We start from the raw sequence: 21434 nt of genomic DNA, 5'->3' as shown, positions 1-21434 counted from the left end.
TCTCAACCAGAGGATACTTCCTATCCAAAATTTCTCCTGAAATTGGCATCAGCCTTGGATATTTCCTCCTCTTCTCAACCGGATCCCCGATCCAAAAAATTACAGGCTCTGCGCTATAAGGAGGCACCGAAAGACATTATCGCGTTGCCTTTGCACGAAGTGTTGGCGGACCAGCACAAGTTAGTGTGGTCTACCCCATTAACATCTCTCCCCACCAAGAAGAGTTTGGATACAAAATACAAAGTCCAGGATACTTGGGGCTTCGGTAAACCACAACTATCTCACCACTCCATAGTGGTCCAGTCCGCCATGCGTAAACACAAAAGCTCACGAGACCATTCAAATTTTCCACCAACGAAAGACATGAAGCTCATGGATCTCATGGGTAAGAAGATGTATCAAAGCTCCATGCTCAATGCCCGCATAGGGCTTCACATCTTCCATTACACCGACTACCAATTCACCATACTAGACAACTTCTCACGAGCACTGGATTCCCTCCCTGCGACGCTACAACCTCAATTCCGGCCACTGCTTCAAAATCTGGAAGAATCCACCACCAATCTAATTAGAGCCGCCCACGACTCATATGACACGTCGGTTCGAGGGGCCGCGGTAGGCCTTTCCACACGCCGGTTAGCGTGGCTAAAAGCATCCGGCCTAAGGGAGGACGTTCATAACAGAGTGGCTGATGCTCCCTGCACAGGGGATAACCTGTTTGGTGACGGAGTTAAGGATATCATCGACAACATCAAACAAGATTGCACCACTCTGGACACCTTGGAAGAGGACAACATCAATCAGCCCAGGTCCTCCTTTCATCGCTCGTCCTATGGCACGCCTAAGAGGAGGTATCAACCTCGGCGACAATACCCCTTCAATAAATACAACACAAACTACAGGTTTAACAACAAGCAACATAGACCTCAGCAGTCTAAGAAAGCATATCGTGAGCGAAGGACATCCAAACCAGCGCCCTCAACGGCGCCCAAACCCTTATCCTCTTTTTGACAAGCAGATGGCTATGCAGCTACCGGTGGGAGGTCGTCTTCAGTTTTTTGCCCCTCATTGGCCCCCTATAACATCAGACAAGTGGGTCCTCTCCATTGTCAACCAGGGGTACCTACTTCACTTTACGACCCCCCCACCTCTCCCCCGCATAGTCACTTCACAGGTTCCTTCGTCTCACGTCCACCTACTTCACGACGAGATTTCCCGCCTCCTGCGCATCAGGGCAATCGAACCGGTACCAGAATGTTCCCAGAATACAGGATTTTATTCCAGGTTCTTTCTTATTCAGAAGAAGAACGGCGGTTTGCGTTCTATTCTGGACTTACGCTCCCTGAACAAATTTCTAAAAAAAAGAAAAGTTCCGCATGACGACTCTCCAAATGATTCTGCCACTGCTCGATCAGAACGCATGGCTCGTGTCCCTGGACCTGCAGGATGCATATCTCCACATCCCAATCCACCCAGCGTCCAGAAGTTACCTGCGTTTTCAAGTCCACTCTCACCACTATCAATTCCGAGTCCTTCCCTTCGGCCTCTCCTCAGCACCACGAGTGTTCACAAAATGTGTCATCACCATCATCGCTCACCTTCGCCAGCAAAGGGTCACGATCTTCCCTTACCTCGACGACTGGCTCATCGCGTCGCCAACTGCTCAGGAGGCCCTCCACTCTCTAGACAAGGTCACCTCACTTCTCCAGACTCTGGGATTCCTCATCAACTTGGACAAATCTCACCTCATTCCCACGCAACATCTCGAGTTCATAGGAGCGGTCCTCCAGACCCCGCAGATGTTAGCGTTTTTGCCCCTCAACAGGGCCACACGGATTTCCATCCTCATCGCCCACCTAACCCAGGTCTCAGTCACCTCTGCCCGAACGTTACTCGTGCTTCTGGGCCACATGGCAGCTACCATTCCAGTACTTCCGCTAGCCAGGCTCCATATGAGACCCCTACAGTGGCACCTCCGGGACAAGTGGATCCAAGCTCTTCAACCGCTATCTGCAAAGATACCGCTCTCTCACAGTCTAAAGACCTCGCTGCAATGGTGGGCCCACGCCCCCCATCTCCTCCAGGGTATGCCCTTCCGGCCTCCCCTGCCGTCCGTTTATCTAACAACCGACGCCTCCAAGCAAGGGTGGGGAGCGCATCTGGGCTCCTACATGACTCAAGGACTTTGGACGCCCAAAGAAATGACATACAGTATCAACCTGCTAGAGTTGCGAGCCATCAGATTAGCGCTTCAAGCTTTTCAGCCACACCTCTCGCAACAGCGGATTCATGTGCAGACAGACAATCAGGTGGCCATGTACTATGTCAACAAGCAAGGCGGCACCGGCTCCCGACAGCTGTGCCGGGAAGCTCTACATCTCTGGCAGGTGGTCCTGAAGCTTCGGTCCACCATTTCAGCCTCCTACCTGCCCGGAGTGCAGAATACCTTGGCAGACTCACTCAGCAGGAAACTACAACCGCACGAGTGGTCACTCAAGACCACTGTTACGCAAGATCTGTTCGACAAGTGGGGTCACCCTCTCGTCGATCTCTTCGCATCCCCACTCAACGCCAAGTGTCGCAGATTCTGCTCCAAGTTTCCCAGTCAGCGCAGACTGGCAGAAGATGCCTTTCACATTCCGTGGACAGAAGGCCTCCTCTATGCATTTCCTCCAATCCCTCTCATCTCCAAGACAATCCAAAAGGCCAAGTCAGACGGAGCATCTCTGTTGTTAATAGCTCCGTACTGGCCGAGACAAGCCTGGTTCACGGCTCTCCTGAACCTCACGACATGCCCTCCACTTCCGCTGCCGCTGGAACCGGACCTTCTCACACAGCAGCAGGGCAGTCTTCTGCACCCAAACCTCGCATCCCTCCGCCTCATGGCCTGGCGGATCAGCCCCACTCCAGCCTGATGTTCTCACACGGAGTGCTGAGGGTCCTCCTCGCGTCCAGGAAGGACTCTACTCTCAAATCTTACAATGCAAAATGGCAGCGTTTCTCTAGCTGGTGTTCCGGCCATCACCTCCACCCTGCCAACGCTTCTCTCTCCCGCGTCTTGGATTACCTGCTCCATCTTTCAGAGTCACAGCTGTCTTACTCCTCCATCCGGCTCCATCTCTCAGCTCTCTCGGTGTTCCATGACCCGGTGGATGACTTATCCCTCATGCAGCACCCTGTGGTGAAACGTTTTCTCAAAGGACTCATGCATCTCTATCCTCCCATTCGCCCTCCAACTCAGGCATGGGACCTTAACCTAGTACTCAATGCACTCACAGCCTCTCCATTTGAGCCACTTCAGTCTACCGACCTCAAATATCTCACTTGGAAAACACTGTTCTTGATCACGTTGACTTCGGCACGGCGCATCGGCGAAATCCAGGCTCTCGTCCACTATCCACCCTATACTCAACTATTACACGATAAGGCTGTGCTCCGTACTCATCCGAAGTTTCTACCGAAGGTGGTCTCACCTTCCCATCTCAATCAAATCATCATGCTGCCTACCTTCTTTCCTCCTCCACATGTTTCCGAGGACCATAAGAGATTTCATACGCTGGATTGCCTGAGAGCCCTTACCATCTACTTGAATAGAACTAAAGGCACCAATAGGCCTTCTCAATTATTCCTTTCACTCCGCTCCCCTCACTGCTCAAGGCCGGTAACCAAGGGGACTCTATCCCAGTGGATTGCGAACTGTATCACCTTATGCTACCAGCTCGCCGCAGCCACTCCCTCACAGATTCCGCATGTTACAGCTCATAATCTGAGGGCCATGGCGGCCACGAAAGCTCATCTGCAACGAACTTCCCTGCAGGATATTTGCAGAGCAGCTACGTGGTCCACTGTGCACACTTTTGTGAAACATTACTGCCTGGATACCGCTTCAGCTACTGATGCGGCGTTCGGCCAGGCGGTCCTGTCTTCTGTGTCCTGAGGCGTCAACTACCACCTCCTCCTCTCACAGGTACCAGTTTTACCTTTTTTCTTCTGTTCCTTTTACAGTACCATGTATGCCCGCAGGGGCGTCTTGTTCACCTGTTACCTGTGGAGTTGGGGAATCTTCACTTGTGTGGCTGCAAGAGAAATCTGTCCAGGGAGAAATAGAAGTTGCTTACCTGTAACGGTAGTTCTCCTTGGACAGATGATCTTGCAGCCACACAATCCCTCCCAACCCTCCCTTAAGTTGCCGCTAGCTTTTTTACCAAACTGGAAAGGGGCGGTGACTTCTGAGGGGTTATGGGGGGGAGATATGGCGGGAAGCTGCACGCAGGCGTAGTAAACTGCGTTTCAATTAAAGCTTTAAGCTTTGCTATATGTCCGGGTCCGTTACGTCATGGGGGAGTAACTTCACTTGTGTGGCTGCAAGATCATCTGTCCAAGGAGAACTACCGTTACAGGTAAGCAACTTCTATATGCGGTTGTTTCAGCTGTGATGCTGTCACGGTCTTACCGTGACTTCCGGCACACTTCGCAACTTTCGGGCTATGGGAGGAATCCGTCCTCCAGCGCCACTGGGAGCGTTGTCGAGCCCCGCGGGGGCGAGTGCCTGCATGGACGTCCTGCTGTGACGTCAGGCGCGCCTACGGAGCCCTAAACCCCTCTTCCTTTGGCTTTGGCGCTTTTGCATTGTTAGCCGCCCTCTGCACTTCCAGTTCTGTTTATCCTGAGACGCCTTCATTCTCCAACTACACTGTTTGCCTTTGTGGGTTCAAGCTGCACTGTCTTTTGTCTGTGTTGGTTCCTGAGAAGCTTGCCACTTCTGCGTATGAGTGGGTTCCAGTTACACTTTGCCCTGTACCTGTGTGAACCTCTGACTAGCCATCTGCTTTGCTCTGGGAATACATCCCTGTGTAGCCACCTGTGCCATTCTGGGAGTCTGTGGTCTTGTTTCCTGAGTTACCCTAAGTACACCTGTCTTCTGGTCGTCTTCTCCTGACCCTTAAGCTATACGGCTCCCTTTGCCTGGTTGGCCTGAGACCATTCTATCGTAGTTTAATATGACCAAGGACTCACAACCCAGAAAAATAACAGATGAGGAAGACTACGGGACGGTGTAAAAGCCAGATCTGCGGGATCCTCGGGATCCTCCGGATCTAAGTACTACCTTAAGCGGTTATTTGTTTTGACGGGCGCTCCGTTGTTTTGACGGCCGCAGCGATCACCAGTCGCATCGCTGCGATCGCTGCGAAGCGGAAATACGAGTTGGATCCGGTTTTTACACCGTCCCCCTTTGGATCCGGTTTTTACACCGTCCCCCTTTCGAAAACAGCAACTCAAAGCAGTACCATCTGGACTGGATCCGGTTTTTACACCGTCCCCCTTTCGGGACGGATCGAATCCGGGAAGATCCTGAGGATCCCGCTGTATCGTATCCGGTTTTTACACCGTCCCCCGGATCCCGCTGTATCCGGTTTTTACACCGTCCCCCGTCCCCCTTTCGGGACGGAAATACGAGTTGGATCCGGTTTTTACACCGTCCCCCTTTCGAAAACAGCAACTCAAAGCAGTACCATCTGGACTGCAAGAGCACAGTCTTCCTTGGACTTACGTTGTGCTAATTTTTATTCATTGTTCTATATCATACAGATGGCAGATTTCAGTGAGAATATTCTTTTTCCTGATCGGTTCATCTTAAGTGGCTGTAATCTGCCTTGTAAAGCCTGGTGTTCATAAAGACGATGGAATATATAGACATTAAATTGAAGTAGAATTAAACTCTCCTTTTAATGAGTTTCATCTGTTTTGTAGAAGTTTGCCTTTTACATACACAAATGGATTATTATGTTTTGGAACATGTTTCAGGAGCAAGTGGTTTTATAACTCCAAATAAAAATAAATTTTTTGTTTCATGCAGATCTCTTTCATTTAAACATAACTAAATGGGCAAATAGCCCTAAATGCAGTCCACTGCTTTCCTTATATTTTCTTCTTGTGATGTCTTATACTGTGCCGAGATTGTGCGCAAATGGGAGGGTCAGGGAGAATAATGATTAATGTCCTGAGTTAAATACCATACACAGAGAAATCAAAAAAAACATTAGGAGGTTACATGTAAAATGTTCATATGTATACGACTACCAAAAGAAAAATGACGTTTTTAAATGTTGGCGATCGAATCCGGGAAGATCCTGAGGATCCCGCTGTATCCGGTTTTTACACCGTCCCGGAAGACTACTATCTCAGTTGAGGAGGGGTGCAGCATTGGAAGATCCCAAGGAGCGCAGGATGGGAGCCTTTTTTGAAGCAAGCATTTGAAGTTTCTGCATTAGCCTTTCAGGTGGCTATCTGGAGGCTATGTAGCTCAGGTATGTTTTAGGTGAACATAAAAATAGCCATACTGGGTCACACCAATGGACTATCTAGCCCAGTATCCTGTTTCCAACAGTGGTCACAAGTACCTGGCAGAATCCCAAATAGTAGTAAGATTCATGCTGCTGATCCCAGGGACAAGCAGTGGCTTTCCCCATGGCTATCTCAATAGCAGACTATAGACTTTTTCTCCAGGAACTTGTTCATACCTTTTTTTAATCCTAGATATACTAACCGCTGATACCACATCCTCTGGCAATGCGTTGAAGAGCTTAACTATTCGTTGTGAAAAAATATTTCCTGCTCTTCGTTTTAAAAGTAGTAACATGTAACTTCCTCGAGTGTCTCCCTAGTCTTTGTACTTTTTGAAACAGTAAAAAATCAATTTATGTTTACCTGTTCTATACCACTCAGTAGTTTAATAGTTTAAAAGCACTTGGTATTTGTCAGACAAGTTAGAGTGGTTTTTCATATTCCTCATGACTATCTCAATAGCAGAGTATAGACTAAGCAGTATATAAATACTTGAATGAATGAATATTTATAAAATAATAAAGAAAAAATCTAAATAGAACGCCAATTAAAATAGGAAAATAACTTCAATCATATCCCCTCTCAGCTGTCTATTTTCCAAACTGAAATGCTCTAACTTCCTAAGCCTTTCCTCATATGAAAAGAGTTCCATCACCTTAAGCCTTCTTTAAACCTTTTCTACTTCTGCTATATCTTTTTTTAAGGTACGGTGACCAGAATTGCGCACAGGCGTGGTCGCATCATGGAGCAATAAAGAGGCATTATAATAATCTTTGTCTTATTTTCTATCCCTTTCCTAATAATTCCTAGCATTCTGTTTGCTTTTTTGGCCATCGCCACACCAGTGTATTGTTCATGATGACAGATCTTTTTCTTGGGTGCTGACTCCTAGGGTGGAACCTAACATCAAATAACTATGATTTGAATTATTCTTCCCAATGTGCATCACTTTGCACTTCTCCACATTAAATCTCATCTACCATTTGCATGCCCAGTCTTCCAACTTCCTACAGTCTTCCTGCAATTTTTCACAATCCGCATTTGAATAGTTTTATGTTGTCTGTAAATTTAATCATCTCACTCATTTTTCCCATTTCCAGATCATTATAATAGGCAAGTCAAGCTAGCTAAATGTCAATATTTTTCTAGGAAGCTAGCAACATCAACATGTCCAGCTAAAACTCTGTTTATTAATTCTAAAACCACTTAACTACAATATCTGCCAATATTCATTACATCCCGATACAATAGCATCTTTTCTTTATTGAAAATTAAGTGTTGTCTTCCTACTTTGGAGAAGCAAAGTAGGAAAATCCTCCTTGTAGATGTACAAAAATAGCACAGATAGCTGGTAAAACTGAAAGGAGATCAAATGTCCATCAAGTCCAGGTTGCTTCTGAGTGTATGACAGCATTCACTAATCCAGATGTATTGCTATTTTGTATGCATGGAAAATAGTAATGCTTCTTGGCAAAAACTGAATTCAGATGTAAAGTTGGTTTTTTTTTTGTTTTGTTTTGTTTTTTAGTTGCGAGCTGATGTGGAAAGCACTCAAACTACTGCTGATATTTATGAAAGAGAAAGGAATCTTGAGATAGATTACAGCAGCCTGACAGAGGAACTAAAGGTAAAGAATTGTGTGGTACTTAATTTCTCTGTACAATACCAGGTGTTAAGCTGCATTTTTAGGCATACCTGCGTATAGTATGTGATTTGGTTCTTGTTTTCTGGAACAGAGAAAAATTTAGAAATAGAAGGTGTCAAAGTAAAAAGAGAACCTCTTTGTATCTTTGCCTTTTCTTTAAGGTATACCTACAGCAAGACATCTTCTGGAATCCATGCTGTTAGATTCAGATTTATTACAGCCTTGTAAGAATTTGGGGCGTTCACTGGCATGTTTCTACAAAGATTGTTCTTTGAAAACAAGCAAGATTAATTTCTACAAAACTTGTTCTATGAAAACAAACGAGTAATAAACTTGCACATATAAGTCCTCTGATTTGCAGAGCTTTCTAATCCATCTTTGAGCACGTGTAGTAATTGCTCACACTGCTATTAAATTAGCTGTACCAGTGTCTGAAGTGAATCTTTCAGCTTGGAAGTTTCATTTTTTTCTGTTTTCCATGCCCTTCTGCTTCCTGCTATTTTAAAGAGAGCATCACTCTACTATTAAAAAGTAATTGGATGTGCATATTCCAACTAATTATCATCCAGTGTCTTCCATCCCATTCTTGGCAAAGATTTTAGAAAAAGTGGTATTGCAGCAGCTTCAGGATTATATTGATACAATATTTTGGACTTGCTTCAGTTTGCATTCAGACCAAAGCATAACATGGAAACTTTGTTAGTGTTGACATGATGATGGAGAAAAATGTCTTGGGCGCATTTGATATAATTGACCATCAAGTATTGCTTAGGAGATTGGAAAACTTTGGTTTGGCCAATTCTGTTTTGATTTGGTTTCAGTCTTTTCTTGAGAACATAGTACATAAGTAATGTCATACTGGGAAAGACCAAAGGTCCATCAAGCCCAGCATCCTGTTTCCAACAGTGGCCAATCCAGGTCACAAATGCCTGGCAAGATCCCAAAAAAGTACAAAACATTTTATATTGCTTATCCCAGAAATAGTGGATTTTCCCCAGTCCATTTAATAATGGTCTATGGACTTTTCCTTTAGGAAGCCGTCCAAACCTTTTTAAATCTCCGCTAACTTCCTTTACCACATTCTCTGGCAACGAATTCCAGACTTAATTACACGTTAAGTGAAGAAACATTTTCTCCGATTCGTTTTAAATGTACTACATTGTAGCTTCATCGCATGCCCCCTAGTCCTAGTATTTTTGGAAAGCGTAAACAGACGCTTCACATCTACCCGTTCAACTCCACTCATTATTTTATAGACCTCTATCATATCCCCTCAGCCACCTTTTCTCCAAGCTGAAGAGCCCTAGCCGCTTTAGCCTTTCCTCATAGGGAAGTCGTCCCATCCCCTTTATCATTTTCGTCGCCCTTCTCTGTACCTTTTTTTAATTCTACTATATCTTTTTGAAATGCGGCGACCAGAATTGAGCACAATATTCGAGGTGCGGTCGCACCATGGAGCGATACAAAGGCATTATAACATCCTCATTTTTGTATTCCATTCCTTTCTTAATAATACCTAACATTCTATTTGCTTTCTTAGCCACAGCAGCACACTTGAGCAGAAGGTTTCAACGTATCATCAACGACAACACCTAGATCCCTTCCTTGGTCTGTGACTCCTAACGTGGAACCTTGCATGACGTAGCTATAATTTGGGTTCCTCTTTCCCACATACATCACTTTGCACTTGCTCACATTAAACGTCATCTGCCATTTAGATGCCCAGTCTCGTAAGGTCCTCTTGTACTTTTTCACAATCCTCCCGCGATTTAATGACTTTGAATAACTGTGTCATCAGCAAATTTAATTACCTCACTAGTTACTTCCATCTCTAGGTCATTTATAAATATGTTAAAAGCAGCGGTCCCAGCACAGACCCCTGGGAAACCCCACTATCTACCTTTCTCCATTGAGAATACTGACCATTTAACCCTACTGTCTATTTTCTATCTTTTAACCAGTTTTTAATCCACAATAGAACACTATCTCCTATCCCATGACTCTCCAGTTTCCTCTGGAGCCTTTCATGAGATACTTTGTCAAACGCCTTCTGAAAATCCAGATAGACAATATTAACCGGCTCACCTTTATTCACATGTTTGTTCACCCCTTCAAAGAAATGTACTAGATTGTTGAGGCAAGATTTCTTTTCACTAAATCCATCTTGACTTTGTCTCATTAATCCATGCTTTTGAATATGCTCTGTAATTTTATTTTTGTTACATTTGTACCCCGCGCTTTCCCACTCATGGCAGGCTCAATGCGGCTTACATGGGGCAATGGAGGGTTAAGTGACTTGCCCAGAGTCACAAGGAGCTGCCTGTGCCTGAAGTGGGAATCAAATTCAGTTCCCCAGGACCAAAGTCCACCACCCTAACCACTAGGCCACTCCTCCACTAGGAATTTTGTTCTTTATAATAGTCTCTACTATCTTGCCTGGCACCAAAGTCAGGATCACCAGTCTATAATTTCCCGGATCTTCTCTGGAACCTTGTTTCAAAATTGGCGTTACATTGGCCACCCTCCAATCTTCCAGTACCACGCTCAATTTTAAGGATAAATTACATATTACTAACAGTATCGCCTGAAGTTCATTTTTCAGTTCTATCAATACTCTGTGATGAATACCATCCGGTCCAGGAGATTTGCTACTCTTCAGTTTGTAGAACTGCCCCATTACATCCTCCAGGTTTACAGAGAATCATTAAGTTTCTCCGACTCGTCAGCTTCGAATACCATTTCTGGCACCGGTATCCCACCCAAATCTTCCTCGGTGAAGACCGAAGCAAAGAATTCATTTAATCTCTCTGCTACGGCTTTGTCTTCCCTGATCGCCCATTTTACTCCTCGGTCATCTAGCGGTCCAACCGATTCTTTTGCTGGCTTTCTGCTTTTAATATACCTAAAAAAAATTTTTACTACGTGTTTTGGCCCTCTTAGCCTTCCTTATCAGCACTTTGCATTTGAGTTGACATTCCTTATGCTGTTTTTTATTATTTTCAGCCGGTTCCTGCTTCCATTTTCTGAAGGAGTTTTTCTTTTAGCTCTAATAGCTTCCTTCACCTCACTTTTTTTATTTTTAATTTTTAGAAGTCTTTATTGAACTGAATAAACATAAAACATAGTATGCTATACACGGCTCTAAGCATCATATTCCAAGTGAGCCAACCAGAACAACGAACAAAATACAATGAAATTACCTTTCTCCAAAGACAAGCAGGCTGATATTCTCACAAGTGGGTGACGCCACGTCAGCCCCGGAGGATTTTAAAGCAAAATCTAAAAATCTCTTCTACGGCGTTCCGTCGCGCGAGCGATCGCACTGCGCATGTGCGCACACCTCTTCCCGCTCGCTGTGCGGACACGCCCCTCAGTTTTTCTTTTTCCGCGTCTGAGGAGACACGGAGTTCGTTAGTGCTTCGTGTTTTCTTCAGGTCCTCGGAGTAAAATCTCTTTTTTTATTTTACCCTTTTGGGTGTTCTTTATTTTTTCATTTGTACTCTTTCATGGCAGGCTCATTGTGGCTTATATATACAGGTACTTTTTTGTACCTGGGGCAAGGAAAAGTTAAGTAGTTGCCAGAGTCACAAGGGGCTGTGCCTGAAAGGAAAACAAAGCATATAAGCTTCTCTTTTTCTTTTTTCTTATAAAAGTGCTGGTATATTGTTATCTGTGGGCTCTCTCTCGCCAGCAAACTAAACAAGCCCACATTTTTAGGATCCATTTATTAAAACTTTACAAATGGCTCTCCAGAGCTGTGAGAGCCTGCTTCAGCACACCACTGTCTTTAAGCCCCACAAGTGGTGAAGGTGTATGTCACAGGAAAAAACAGGAACCTAAGCAGGTGCATCCCTGGTCAGCCACTGAATGGGCAACCTGGTGACACAATATCAGTGGTGTAACCTTTGAAGTGAGTCTCCACCCGCCTCGGCGCCTCCTGCTCTGCAGGTCATTCGGGCGCATCGGAGGATGTGTCTTGGGCCGGATCATCTCCCTGTGAAGCACAAGTAGTGTCTCAAAGACGAGACGTATTCTACTCTGCCAGGGATGCCCAAAGGAGATCATTCTGGAGTCCGACAGAGACCGATGCACGCTGGGTATAGTTATGCATCGAATAGGTCTCCACCTGCCTCGGCGCCTCCTGCTTGGCAGGTCATTCGGGCGCATCGGCGGATGTGTCTTGGGCCGGATCATCTCCCTGTGAAGCGCAAGTAGTGTCTCAAAGACGAGACGTATTCTACTCTGCCAGGGATGCCCAAAGGAGATGCCCAGAGCTTTGCTCCCTCTGTTATGGAGGTATCCGGGCTTCAGACATCAGTCGGTGCCGAGAGCGTTGCTCCCTCTGTTATGGAGGTATCCTGGCATTGGACGTCGATACACCGGTACCAGGTATCATCAGTGCCATCGGTACCGGGTATCATCGGTGCCGTGGATACCATCGGTACCGGGTGTCATGGGTACCGTCGGTACCGAGTATTTTCGGTACCGTCGGGTACCGAGTATCTTCGGTACCATGGGTGCCGTCGGTACCGAGTATCATCGGTGCCATGGGTACTGTCGGTACCGAATATCATCGGTGCGTCGGTACCGAGGAGTATCGGTACCAGGAACATTGGTACCATGGTCGGTGCCATGGGTCCCGTCGGTACCGGGTATCATCGGTACCATGGGTCCCGTCGGCACCGGGTATCATCGGTACCATGGGTGCCGTCGATACCGTGTCATCGGTGCCATGGGTGCTGTCGGTACCGGGTATCATGGGCACCATCGGCACCAGGTATCATGGGCACCATCGACTATCGGTACCAGGTATCATCGCCCATCGGTACCGAGTATCATGAGTACCATCGGTACCATAGTATCAGGTATCGTCGGTACCGTGGATACATGGGTATCAGGTATCATGGATGCCGTCGGCACATGAGTACCATCGATACCAGATATCATGACCAGGTACCATCAGTGCCATGGGTGCCATTGGTACCAGGTGTCATGAGCACCGTCGGTGCCATGTGTACCATCGGTACCGTCGGTGCTGTTGGTGCCGGATATCATGGGTACCATCGGTACCACATGTCATGGGTACCATCGGTACCAGGTATCATGGGTACCATCGATACCAGATATCATGACTATCATCGGTACCAAGTACCATGGGTACCATTGGTACCGGGGGCCATCGGTACCATGTGTATCATCGGTACCGTCGGTGCCATGGTCTAGCAGTCTGGTTTCGATTCCCTTGCATTTCCAGATTTTGTCCTTGGCTTCGGGACCATGGGTACCATTGGATGCCATGGGTGCTACCGCCTCCTGCGGCATCTAGCTTTTCACCTGGTCTCCTTCACCGATGCTGCCTCTGGTATGGGTGTTCGCACCCTACTGGGGCAACTTCTCGACCCCGTAGTAGAACTTACCGCGCCTCCATATCGGACGCGTTTGGATCTGAGCTGCTCTGTTTGAGTAGTTAGCTCAGTTCAATGATGGTTCATCTGACATTACAGTGGAGATTGTGAATCCCAATGCCCAGATGCTCGAGGTCCTGGACTACCATCTTCACCTGAGTCTTCTGCCACTCAGAACAGATAGGAGTTCTAAGAACTTACTTTGGCGCCCCCGGGGCCAGAGCATACATCCTTAGCCTCTTTTGGAGAATGGCGTACCAGGCTGGCATGATCGCGTCCAAAATCAAGTCCTGTCAGATCTTTACGAGCATTCCCACCGGAGTAGGCTAAACCTTTTCACCAAGTGGTCAGGTAGCACACGGTGTGTCGCAGGTTCCTGTCCAAGGGCATTTTCGACACTTGTAATGTAACACCTAGATTTCTGCTCTAGGTACAGTGATGCGCAGACTCTCATGACTGTGTGCCTCTCACCTGGAGGAGGAGACTCAGCAGAAAATTGTAGATATGCTGTGCATACACTTCCTCATCTTGGAAGTTCTTTAGAGAGAAGAGTAGTTTTCCTTGTGCCTTAAGGGGTCGTACCTATACTCCTACTTCTCGACAGCCGGTTCAGGCTATGCCTCAGCACGCTCGTTCTAGTCAGCGGCGTGCACCTAATCAGGCCCCTGCAGCTATTCCCCAGGAACCAGAGAGGGGTTTTGACTGGCTCCAATTCAGCATAGCCACTATAAAAAAAAAAATAATAAATGTCCGTACCGGCCAATCTGCCTGTCGGGGGGAAGTTTACATTTTCTCCACCAAAGGTGACTTCTTTTATCCTCCAACCGGTGGGTTTTTTCAAATAGTCCGGTTAGGATACATTCTCAATCTGGAATCAAACCCTCCACATTGTTCATTGGAAGCTTAATCCTTTAGCTTCCATCAAAAGTGAGTACTTGCAGAGGAACTCTCTGCTTTTCTCAGCGCCAATGCAGTCGAGCCCGTTCCACCAGGGCAAGAAGGGTTGAGATTCTATTCCAGGTCCTTCCTTGTGGGTTGCGTCCCATCATAGACATAAGGGGCCTAAACAGATTTTGGTTCAGGATGCTTTCCCTGGGCATCCTTCTTCCCATACTTCAGGAAAACGATTGGTTATGCTCTCTGGATTTACAGGATACTTATACTCTCTTTGCATCCAGAGTATGATTTTTCCTAGTGCCTGGCTGTTGTTGCAGCGTATCTTCATGGACTGGGAGTGCATGTGTTCCCTTAACACGATGATTGCCCGTCTCAACAGATTACAGCACAGTACATATTGAGACTTCTAGACACATGGCTTCCACAGTTCATGTAACTCCCATGGCACTTTTGCACATGACATCCGCTCCCCAGTGGTATCAAGTTTAGGGTATCTAGAGGATGTAACCCAACTGTTCGCCAGTCTTCGGAATTCCCCTCAGAGGTGGTTAATTCTCTCCATTTTGATTCTGAGGCGTCCCGTCCACCTTACTCAGTCAAAAGCTGCTGACGAAGGTTGCATCCCTCCTGGCTATCCAACCAAATTATTTTAATTCAACCAAACAATCGGGTTGTGATGCACTCGATAACAAAGGAGTACTGGATCTTGCCCTCTGAGTCAGGATGCCATGCAGATGTAGCGGTGGGCCCGCAACGCGGCATGTTTTCTCCAAGCCACTTATCTAATTGGCGTAAACAGCAGTCTGGCCGACAGGCTGAGCAGGATAATGCTACAGTCATGGTTGTTGAGCATGCCTATAGTTCGAAAGATCTTCCGGAAGTGAGATACCCCCTCAGTGGATCTTTTTGCTACTTAGTCCAATCGCAAAGTCCCTCAGTTCTGTTCCAGGCTGCAGGTTCACGGCAGGCTACCATCGGATGCCTTTCTCCTTCTTTGGGGGACAGGTTTTCTGTATGCGTATCCTCCCATACATCTGGTGGAAAAGACTTTGCTGATTCTCAAGCAAGATTGTGGAGCCATGATTCTGATTGCTCCTTTCTAGCTGCGTCAGATAGGATTCCCTCTTCTTCTGGAGTTGGAATGTTTTCCAGCTCTCATTACGCAGAACGAGGGGGCACTTCTACATCCCAACCTCCAATCTCTGGCTCACACGGTCTGGATGTTGAGAGTGTGGGTTTCGTTGAGTTTTCCAGAATGTCTCCCGACTCTTGCTTGCTTCCAGAAAAGATTTCACAAAGAGGTGTTATTCTTTTTCATGGAAGAGGTTTGCCGTCTGGTGTGACAGCAAGGCCCTAGATCCTGCCTCTTGTCTTATACAGACCTTGCTTGAGTTCTTTCTACACCTGTCTGAGTCTGGTCTCAAGACCAACTCTGTCAGTATTCATCTTCGTGCAATAAGAGCTTATCATCAACGTGTGAAAGGTCAGCCTTTAGCTGTCCACTTCACGAGAGGTTTATTTCTCCCCCAATATTGAGAGAATTCCTTGTATGTGTCTAGGGGAGATTATATCTGGTGGGCTTAGCACCCCCAATAATTTTGACAGTTGGCTCTTATGCTTCGGTCAGAGTCCCTATCACTCCTTATCCAGTATCTTGGGGTCCCAATGTCGTTTTCATCCAGCTGCTGCAAGCTCAATTCGGGCCACTGGATTCCTGCCATCTGAAGTATTGGACCTGGAAGGTCGTTTTCCTTAGTGGCTGTTCCTTCAACTCGTAAGGTCGGTGAGCTTCAGTCTCTAGTAGCTCAAGCGCCTTACCTTACTTCTCATCTTAACAGAGTAGTTCTCCGCATGCAGACAAAGTTCTTACTGGCGCTGGTATCAGAGTACCAGCTGATCCAGTCAGTTGTCTTGCCAACATTCTTTCTCCCTCATCTTACAAGCCCTGGTGAAAGCAAGCTGCACACTTTTTGCGTGGAGCAGACGAGCTCCCTCGGACGGTCCGCCCAGTTGTTTATTTCTTTTAATGCCAGTTGCTGTCGGAAACCACATCATTTCTTCTTGGCTAGCAGATTGCATCTCCTTCATTTTTGTCCAAGCTGGACTGACTCTAGAGGGCCATGTCACGGCTCACAAAATTAGAGCCATGGCTGAGTCGGTGGCTCATCTAAGATCAGTCACTATTGAAGAGATCTGCAAAGCTGCGGCGTGGTCATCAGTCCACACATTCACATCTCACTACTGCCTTCAGCAGGATAGCCGACTCGTCAGTCGGTTTGGGCAGTCGGGGCTGCAGAACTTCTTTGGGGTTTAGAATCCAACTCCAACCCTCCTAAGCCCATTTTTGTTCTGTTCCAGGCTACACTCATTTAGATGTTTCTTCTTTTCAGGTCAATTTTTATTCTGGCCTTGCCGTTGCAAGACCCAATTGACCACTGTTTGTTGTGTTGTGTAAGCCTGGAAGCTAGGGATACCCCACTTGTGAGAATATCAGCCTGCTTGTCTTTGGAGAAAGAGTAGTTACTTACCTGTAACAGGTGTTCTCCGAAGACAGCAGGCTGCATATTCTCACAAACCCTCCCACCTCCCCTTTTGGAGTTGTCTCCTCCATCTTTTGGATTTAACTGAGGGGCGTGTCCGCACAGCGAGCGGGAAGAGGTGTGCGCACATGCGCAGTGCGATCGCTCGCGCGATGGAACGCCGTAGAAGAGATTTTTAGATTTTGCTTTAAAATCCTCCGGGGCCGACGTGGCGTCACCCACTTGTGAGAATATGCAGCCTGCTGTCTTCGGAGAACACCTGTTACAGGTAAGTAACTACTCTTTTAGAATCGTCAGACCCCCAATAACACATTGTATACGTCAATTTTTTAGCCATTTTATTAGAACCCTTCCCACCCTCCCCCCACGTACTTAATTCCCCTTCTACCCCCCCTCCCCTTAGTCTCCCTCCCTAGACAACCCCTTCCCCCCTCCCTCCCCTCCCAGACCAAGCATCTGTTGTTGCTAGCACTCATTCAGAAATGGCAGCCACATTTGTTCCCATTTAGGAAGGATTCTCCTTTTCTCAGCAGTCAATCTCTCCATCTCACATATATATTTCACTTTCGTGACCCATTCTGTCAGTGAGGGGACCTTCGAAACCCTCCAGTGTTTTGCCAGGTTTATCCAGGCTGCGTGCAAGGCTCCCCGTACCAACATCCATTGGTGTGACTTTAAACCCTCAGGCCTCTGCCCTAATATAAAGATCAAGGGGTGCCATTGTACAGACCCTCCTGCCCATTTTTGAAGCCTACATTGGACTCCAGTACGCCTACGCCTTACGACAGGTCCACCAGATGTGTCCCATGGTTCCTGTCTCCCCACATAGCCTCCAGCACAACCTTGTCACCGACGGGTACATGTGATGTAAGGTACCATCTATAAAAAACTTTGACTACATTCTCCTGCAAAGCTACTGATCTTACAGATTTCAATATACCTTTCTCCAACTGTTCCCAGTTTTTCTCTGGCAGTGTGAAATGCAATTCTTGTTCCCACCTCTTTCTATGTGTGTTAGTGGGTCTATACCGGGCTCCTATGTGGCGATATAAAGAGGCAATCAACCCACGTGTGGTCTTAAAGTCAATACACAGTAGCTCTAGTGGATGGGCCTCCCTCTTCATACACCCTACATAAGTGGGTCCTTGCATGTAGTGTGTAGCCTGTAAGTAGGCGTAACGGTCTTCCGACCTAAGTTTGTAGTCGTCCACCAGGTGATCAAAGGGTGTCACTGCTGTACCCACATGCAATTGCCCCCACAAGTCTAGTCCATTTTTCGCCCATCTGCTAAAGGTGGTGTCTCCCACCCCCGGAGGGAACTCCGGGTTATCCACTATTGGCGCAAGTCCAGAGATAGGGGGCTGGCGATCCCCAACATAAGATCCCAGTAATAAAATGTAGCCTGTACCGCTGGGGGGAATTTGTCGACTTGCCCCCTATGTCGTGCTGGCAACCACATTAGGTGTCCTAGTTAAGGGATCCCACCAAGGTTTGTTCCATGTGAACCCATAATTTATGTTCATCACTGCGGAACCACTCCACTGCTGCCCGGGACTGTGCTGCGCAATAATACCAAAAGAGGTTAGGTACCCCCAGGCCCCCCTCCCTTCTACTCTTGTACAAGAGCACACGTGGGAGTCTCGGTCTCTTCTGATTCCAAATGAACCTATGTAAGCTATCCTGCAGACCTGATAGGAACGACCTGGACACTCGCACGGGGATTACTTGAAATAAGTACAGTAAACGGGGTAATACGTTCATCTTAATTGTAGCGATTCGGCCAAACCAAGACAGCCCCATATGTGACCAATGGGCCAGGTCTCCCAATATATCTCTCTTAAGTCCTGGGTAGTTAACCTCAAAAGGTTCTGACAGATGTTTAGGAATCTGCACCCCTAGGTACCGTATATCCTTTGTAGCCCATTTGAACGGGAAGGATGTCTTCAGCGATTCCACCACATTCAACGAGACCCCCACAGACATAGCCACCGATTTGCTAGCATTCAGCTTATATCCTGATACCCTGGTATAGCCCTTTATCTCCCTCATCAAATTAGGGAGTGAGACCAATGGCTTTGTCAAATACAAGAGAAAGTCATCAGCAAATAATGCAATTTTATGTTCCTGGGACCCAATCCGAATCCCTGTGATATCTACGTTCTCGCGTATTGCCGCCGCCAGTGGCTCCATCGCCAAGGCAAATAACAAAGGAGACAGAGAGCACCCCTGTCTGGTGCCTCTTCCCAACCCAAATGCCCCTGAGTTCCCCCCATTTATCCTCACACATGCTTGTGGGGATGAGTAAAGTGATTGAATCCAGGATCTGTAGTACTGACCTATCCCCACTCTTTGTAGCACTTTGTCCAGGTATCCCCAATGAACCCTGTCAAAGACTTTCTCCGCGTCGAGTCCTAACAATACTACCGGAGTAGCCTTTACTTGTGCACTATGTAACAAATTCAACGTTCTGCGTATGTTGTCCATAGCCTGTCTCTTGATTACAAACCCGACCTGGTCTAGGTGAATTAAGGAGGGGAGTACCTCACCCAGGCGGTTAGCTAGTACCTTTGCCATGATCTTGACGTCAGAGTTAAGTATCGAGATAGGGCAATAGGACGCGCATTCTACCACGTCTTTTCCTGGTTTTGGGATGACCGCCACCCAGGCCTCCATCATTGATTGGGGGAGCCTAGACCCCTCCCTCACTGAGTTAATAACCGTCACCAAATATGGAGCCAGTTCCCCCCCAAAGGTCTTAAAGAATTCGTTAGTTTATCCATCCAGGCCTGGGGCCTTTCCGGTTGGCAGTGCTTTAATAACCTGGAGCACTTCGATTATCTGGACCGGCGCCTCTAGATCCCTCCTCTGTTGTTCTGACAACACTGACATACCCCTATTTTGCAAGTATTGGTCTATTTCCCCGGTCTGCACAGCGGCATCCTCTCTGTAGAGTGACTCATAATATTGAGCAAACCTCTCCCTGATCAAAGCCGAGGTCTGCACCATGGTGCCCCTGCCATCTTTCACTCGCAAAATTTGCCTATCCGCCCTCAACTTCCGCAATTTATTAGCCAGTATCCTACCCGGTTTGTTAAAGCTTTCATAGTACACCTGTTTTAATCTGGCATGCACAAACCTCAAACTTTCTTCATGCAATTCAGTCATCTCCAGCCTCACATCTTGGAGCCTTCGATAGTCAGACACAGAGCCTGTGGCCCTGTATCTGTCCTCCAACTCCCCCAGCCTCACCATACACTGGGCCAGTCGAGCCTTCTGCACCTTCGCCCTTTGACTTGCGCACTTAATGAAATAGCCCCTTGCCGCTGCCTTGAATGCGTCCCAGACTGTGCCCACCGTGGGGCCAGAGTCCTTGTTAATGTCAAAGTATTCCTTCATGACAGGAATGAATCTTTTCACAATGTCCGGGTCTTGCAACAGACAATTGTTGAGGGACCATCTTCTGTCTTTAAGCTCCACCCGCAAACTTGGAGTGGTAGCCCAGACCGGGGCGTGATCTGAAATTGTGATATGGCCTATGGAGGATTCCCCCCCCTCACTAAGCAAAGTCTTGTCAACAAAAATATAGTCCAATCTGGAATAGGATGAGTGCACCCGAGAGTAGAACGTGTAATCCCTCCCCCTAGGGCGTCCCAGTCTCCACATGTCACTCAGACCCAAACCCTCCACCACGTTTTTCAGAGCCTGGGACACTCTGTTGTCACTTGGGGCAGGGGGTGTAGTTCTGTCAAGGACGGGGCGCATGGTCGCATTGAAATCCCCTGCCACCAGCACCCTGCCCCCTGCGAACACCTGCAAATCCCTCTGAAGCCGCTGGAAGGAGCGCTCCTGCCTCTCATTAGGGGCGTATACACATGCCAATGTACATTCCTCCTTTTCCAACATTACATGTAAAAAGAGGTAGCGCCCCTCCGCATCTCGCTTCTCATGCAATATTTGAACATGTACATTTTTGTGAAACAGGATTGCCACTCCTCTTTTTTTTGCTCCCTTAGCATCCGAGGCACACCGCACTAAGGGGTATTGTCTAAAGGCCAATAACCCCTCTTTCTGCCGGCGCAGGTGCGTTTCCTGTAGAAAAACCACCTGTGGGCACATCAGACGTAATTCACGCCCCAAGGCGTGTCTCTTATAAGGAGAGTTCAGCCCCTTTACATTATAGGTCAACAATTTTAGGCTAGCCATCTACCCATTCCCAACATAGCATTGTGTTACATATTTGCTTGGTCTGTCCCCTAAACCCCCATCTTCCCACCCCCTGTTCTCTAACCCTACCTCTCGCCTTTCTACCACCCACCTTTTCGCTATATTTCCTCCTTTCTCCCTCCCTTCCAATCCCTCCCGTCCTAACCCTCCCCCCCCCCCCCCCCCCCCCGAGTGAACCACCCACCAACCAGTGTGAACCCACACTACTTGGGATTTTAGAGAAAATAACCCACAGGCAGAACAGTTTAAACACTATATGAAAAAAAAAAAAAACTTAACACAATACTTACAAACGAAGTACCTCCTTTTCCCCCCCCCCCCCGCACCCCACCTCCCTCCCTCGATGTTGTCACCCATACTCCCAACTACTTTACTTAC

At 47.3% G+C, this 21434-nt stretch overlaps 1 protein-coding gene across 1 annotated transcript in view; it reads left to right on the top strand.

Annotated features, from left to right (window-relative positions):
- Positions 1-21434, top strand: part of SMC1B (structural maintenance of chromosomes 1B) — a 1336696-nt gene that overhangs the window by 963963 nt on the left and 351299 nt on the right. Inside the window, exon 19 of the mRNA XM_030213853.1 lies at positions 7874-7972. Coding sequence (XP_030069713.1) covers positions 7874-7972 — 99 coding nt within the window. The remainder of the gene's footprint in view (positions 1-7873; positions 7973-21434) is intronic.

This window comes from Microcaecilia unicolor, chromosome 9 (genome assembly GCF_901765095.1).
Source record: "Microcaecilia unicolor chromosome 9, aMicUni1.1, whole genome shotgun sequence".
NCBI lineage: Eukaryota > Metazoa > Chordata > Amphibia > Gymnophiona > Siphonopidae > Microcaecilia > Microcaecilia unicolor.
Note: the sequence above shows the minus strand (reverse complement) of the source record. Positions and strands in the feature narration are given on the sequence as shown.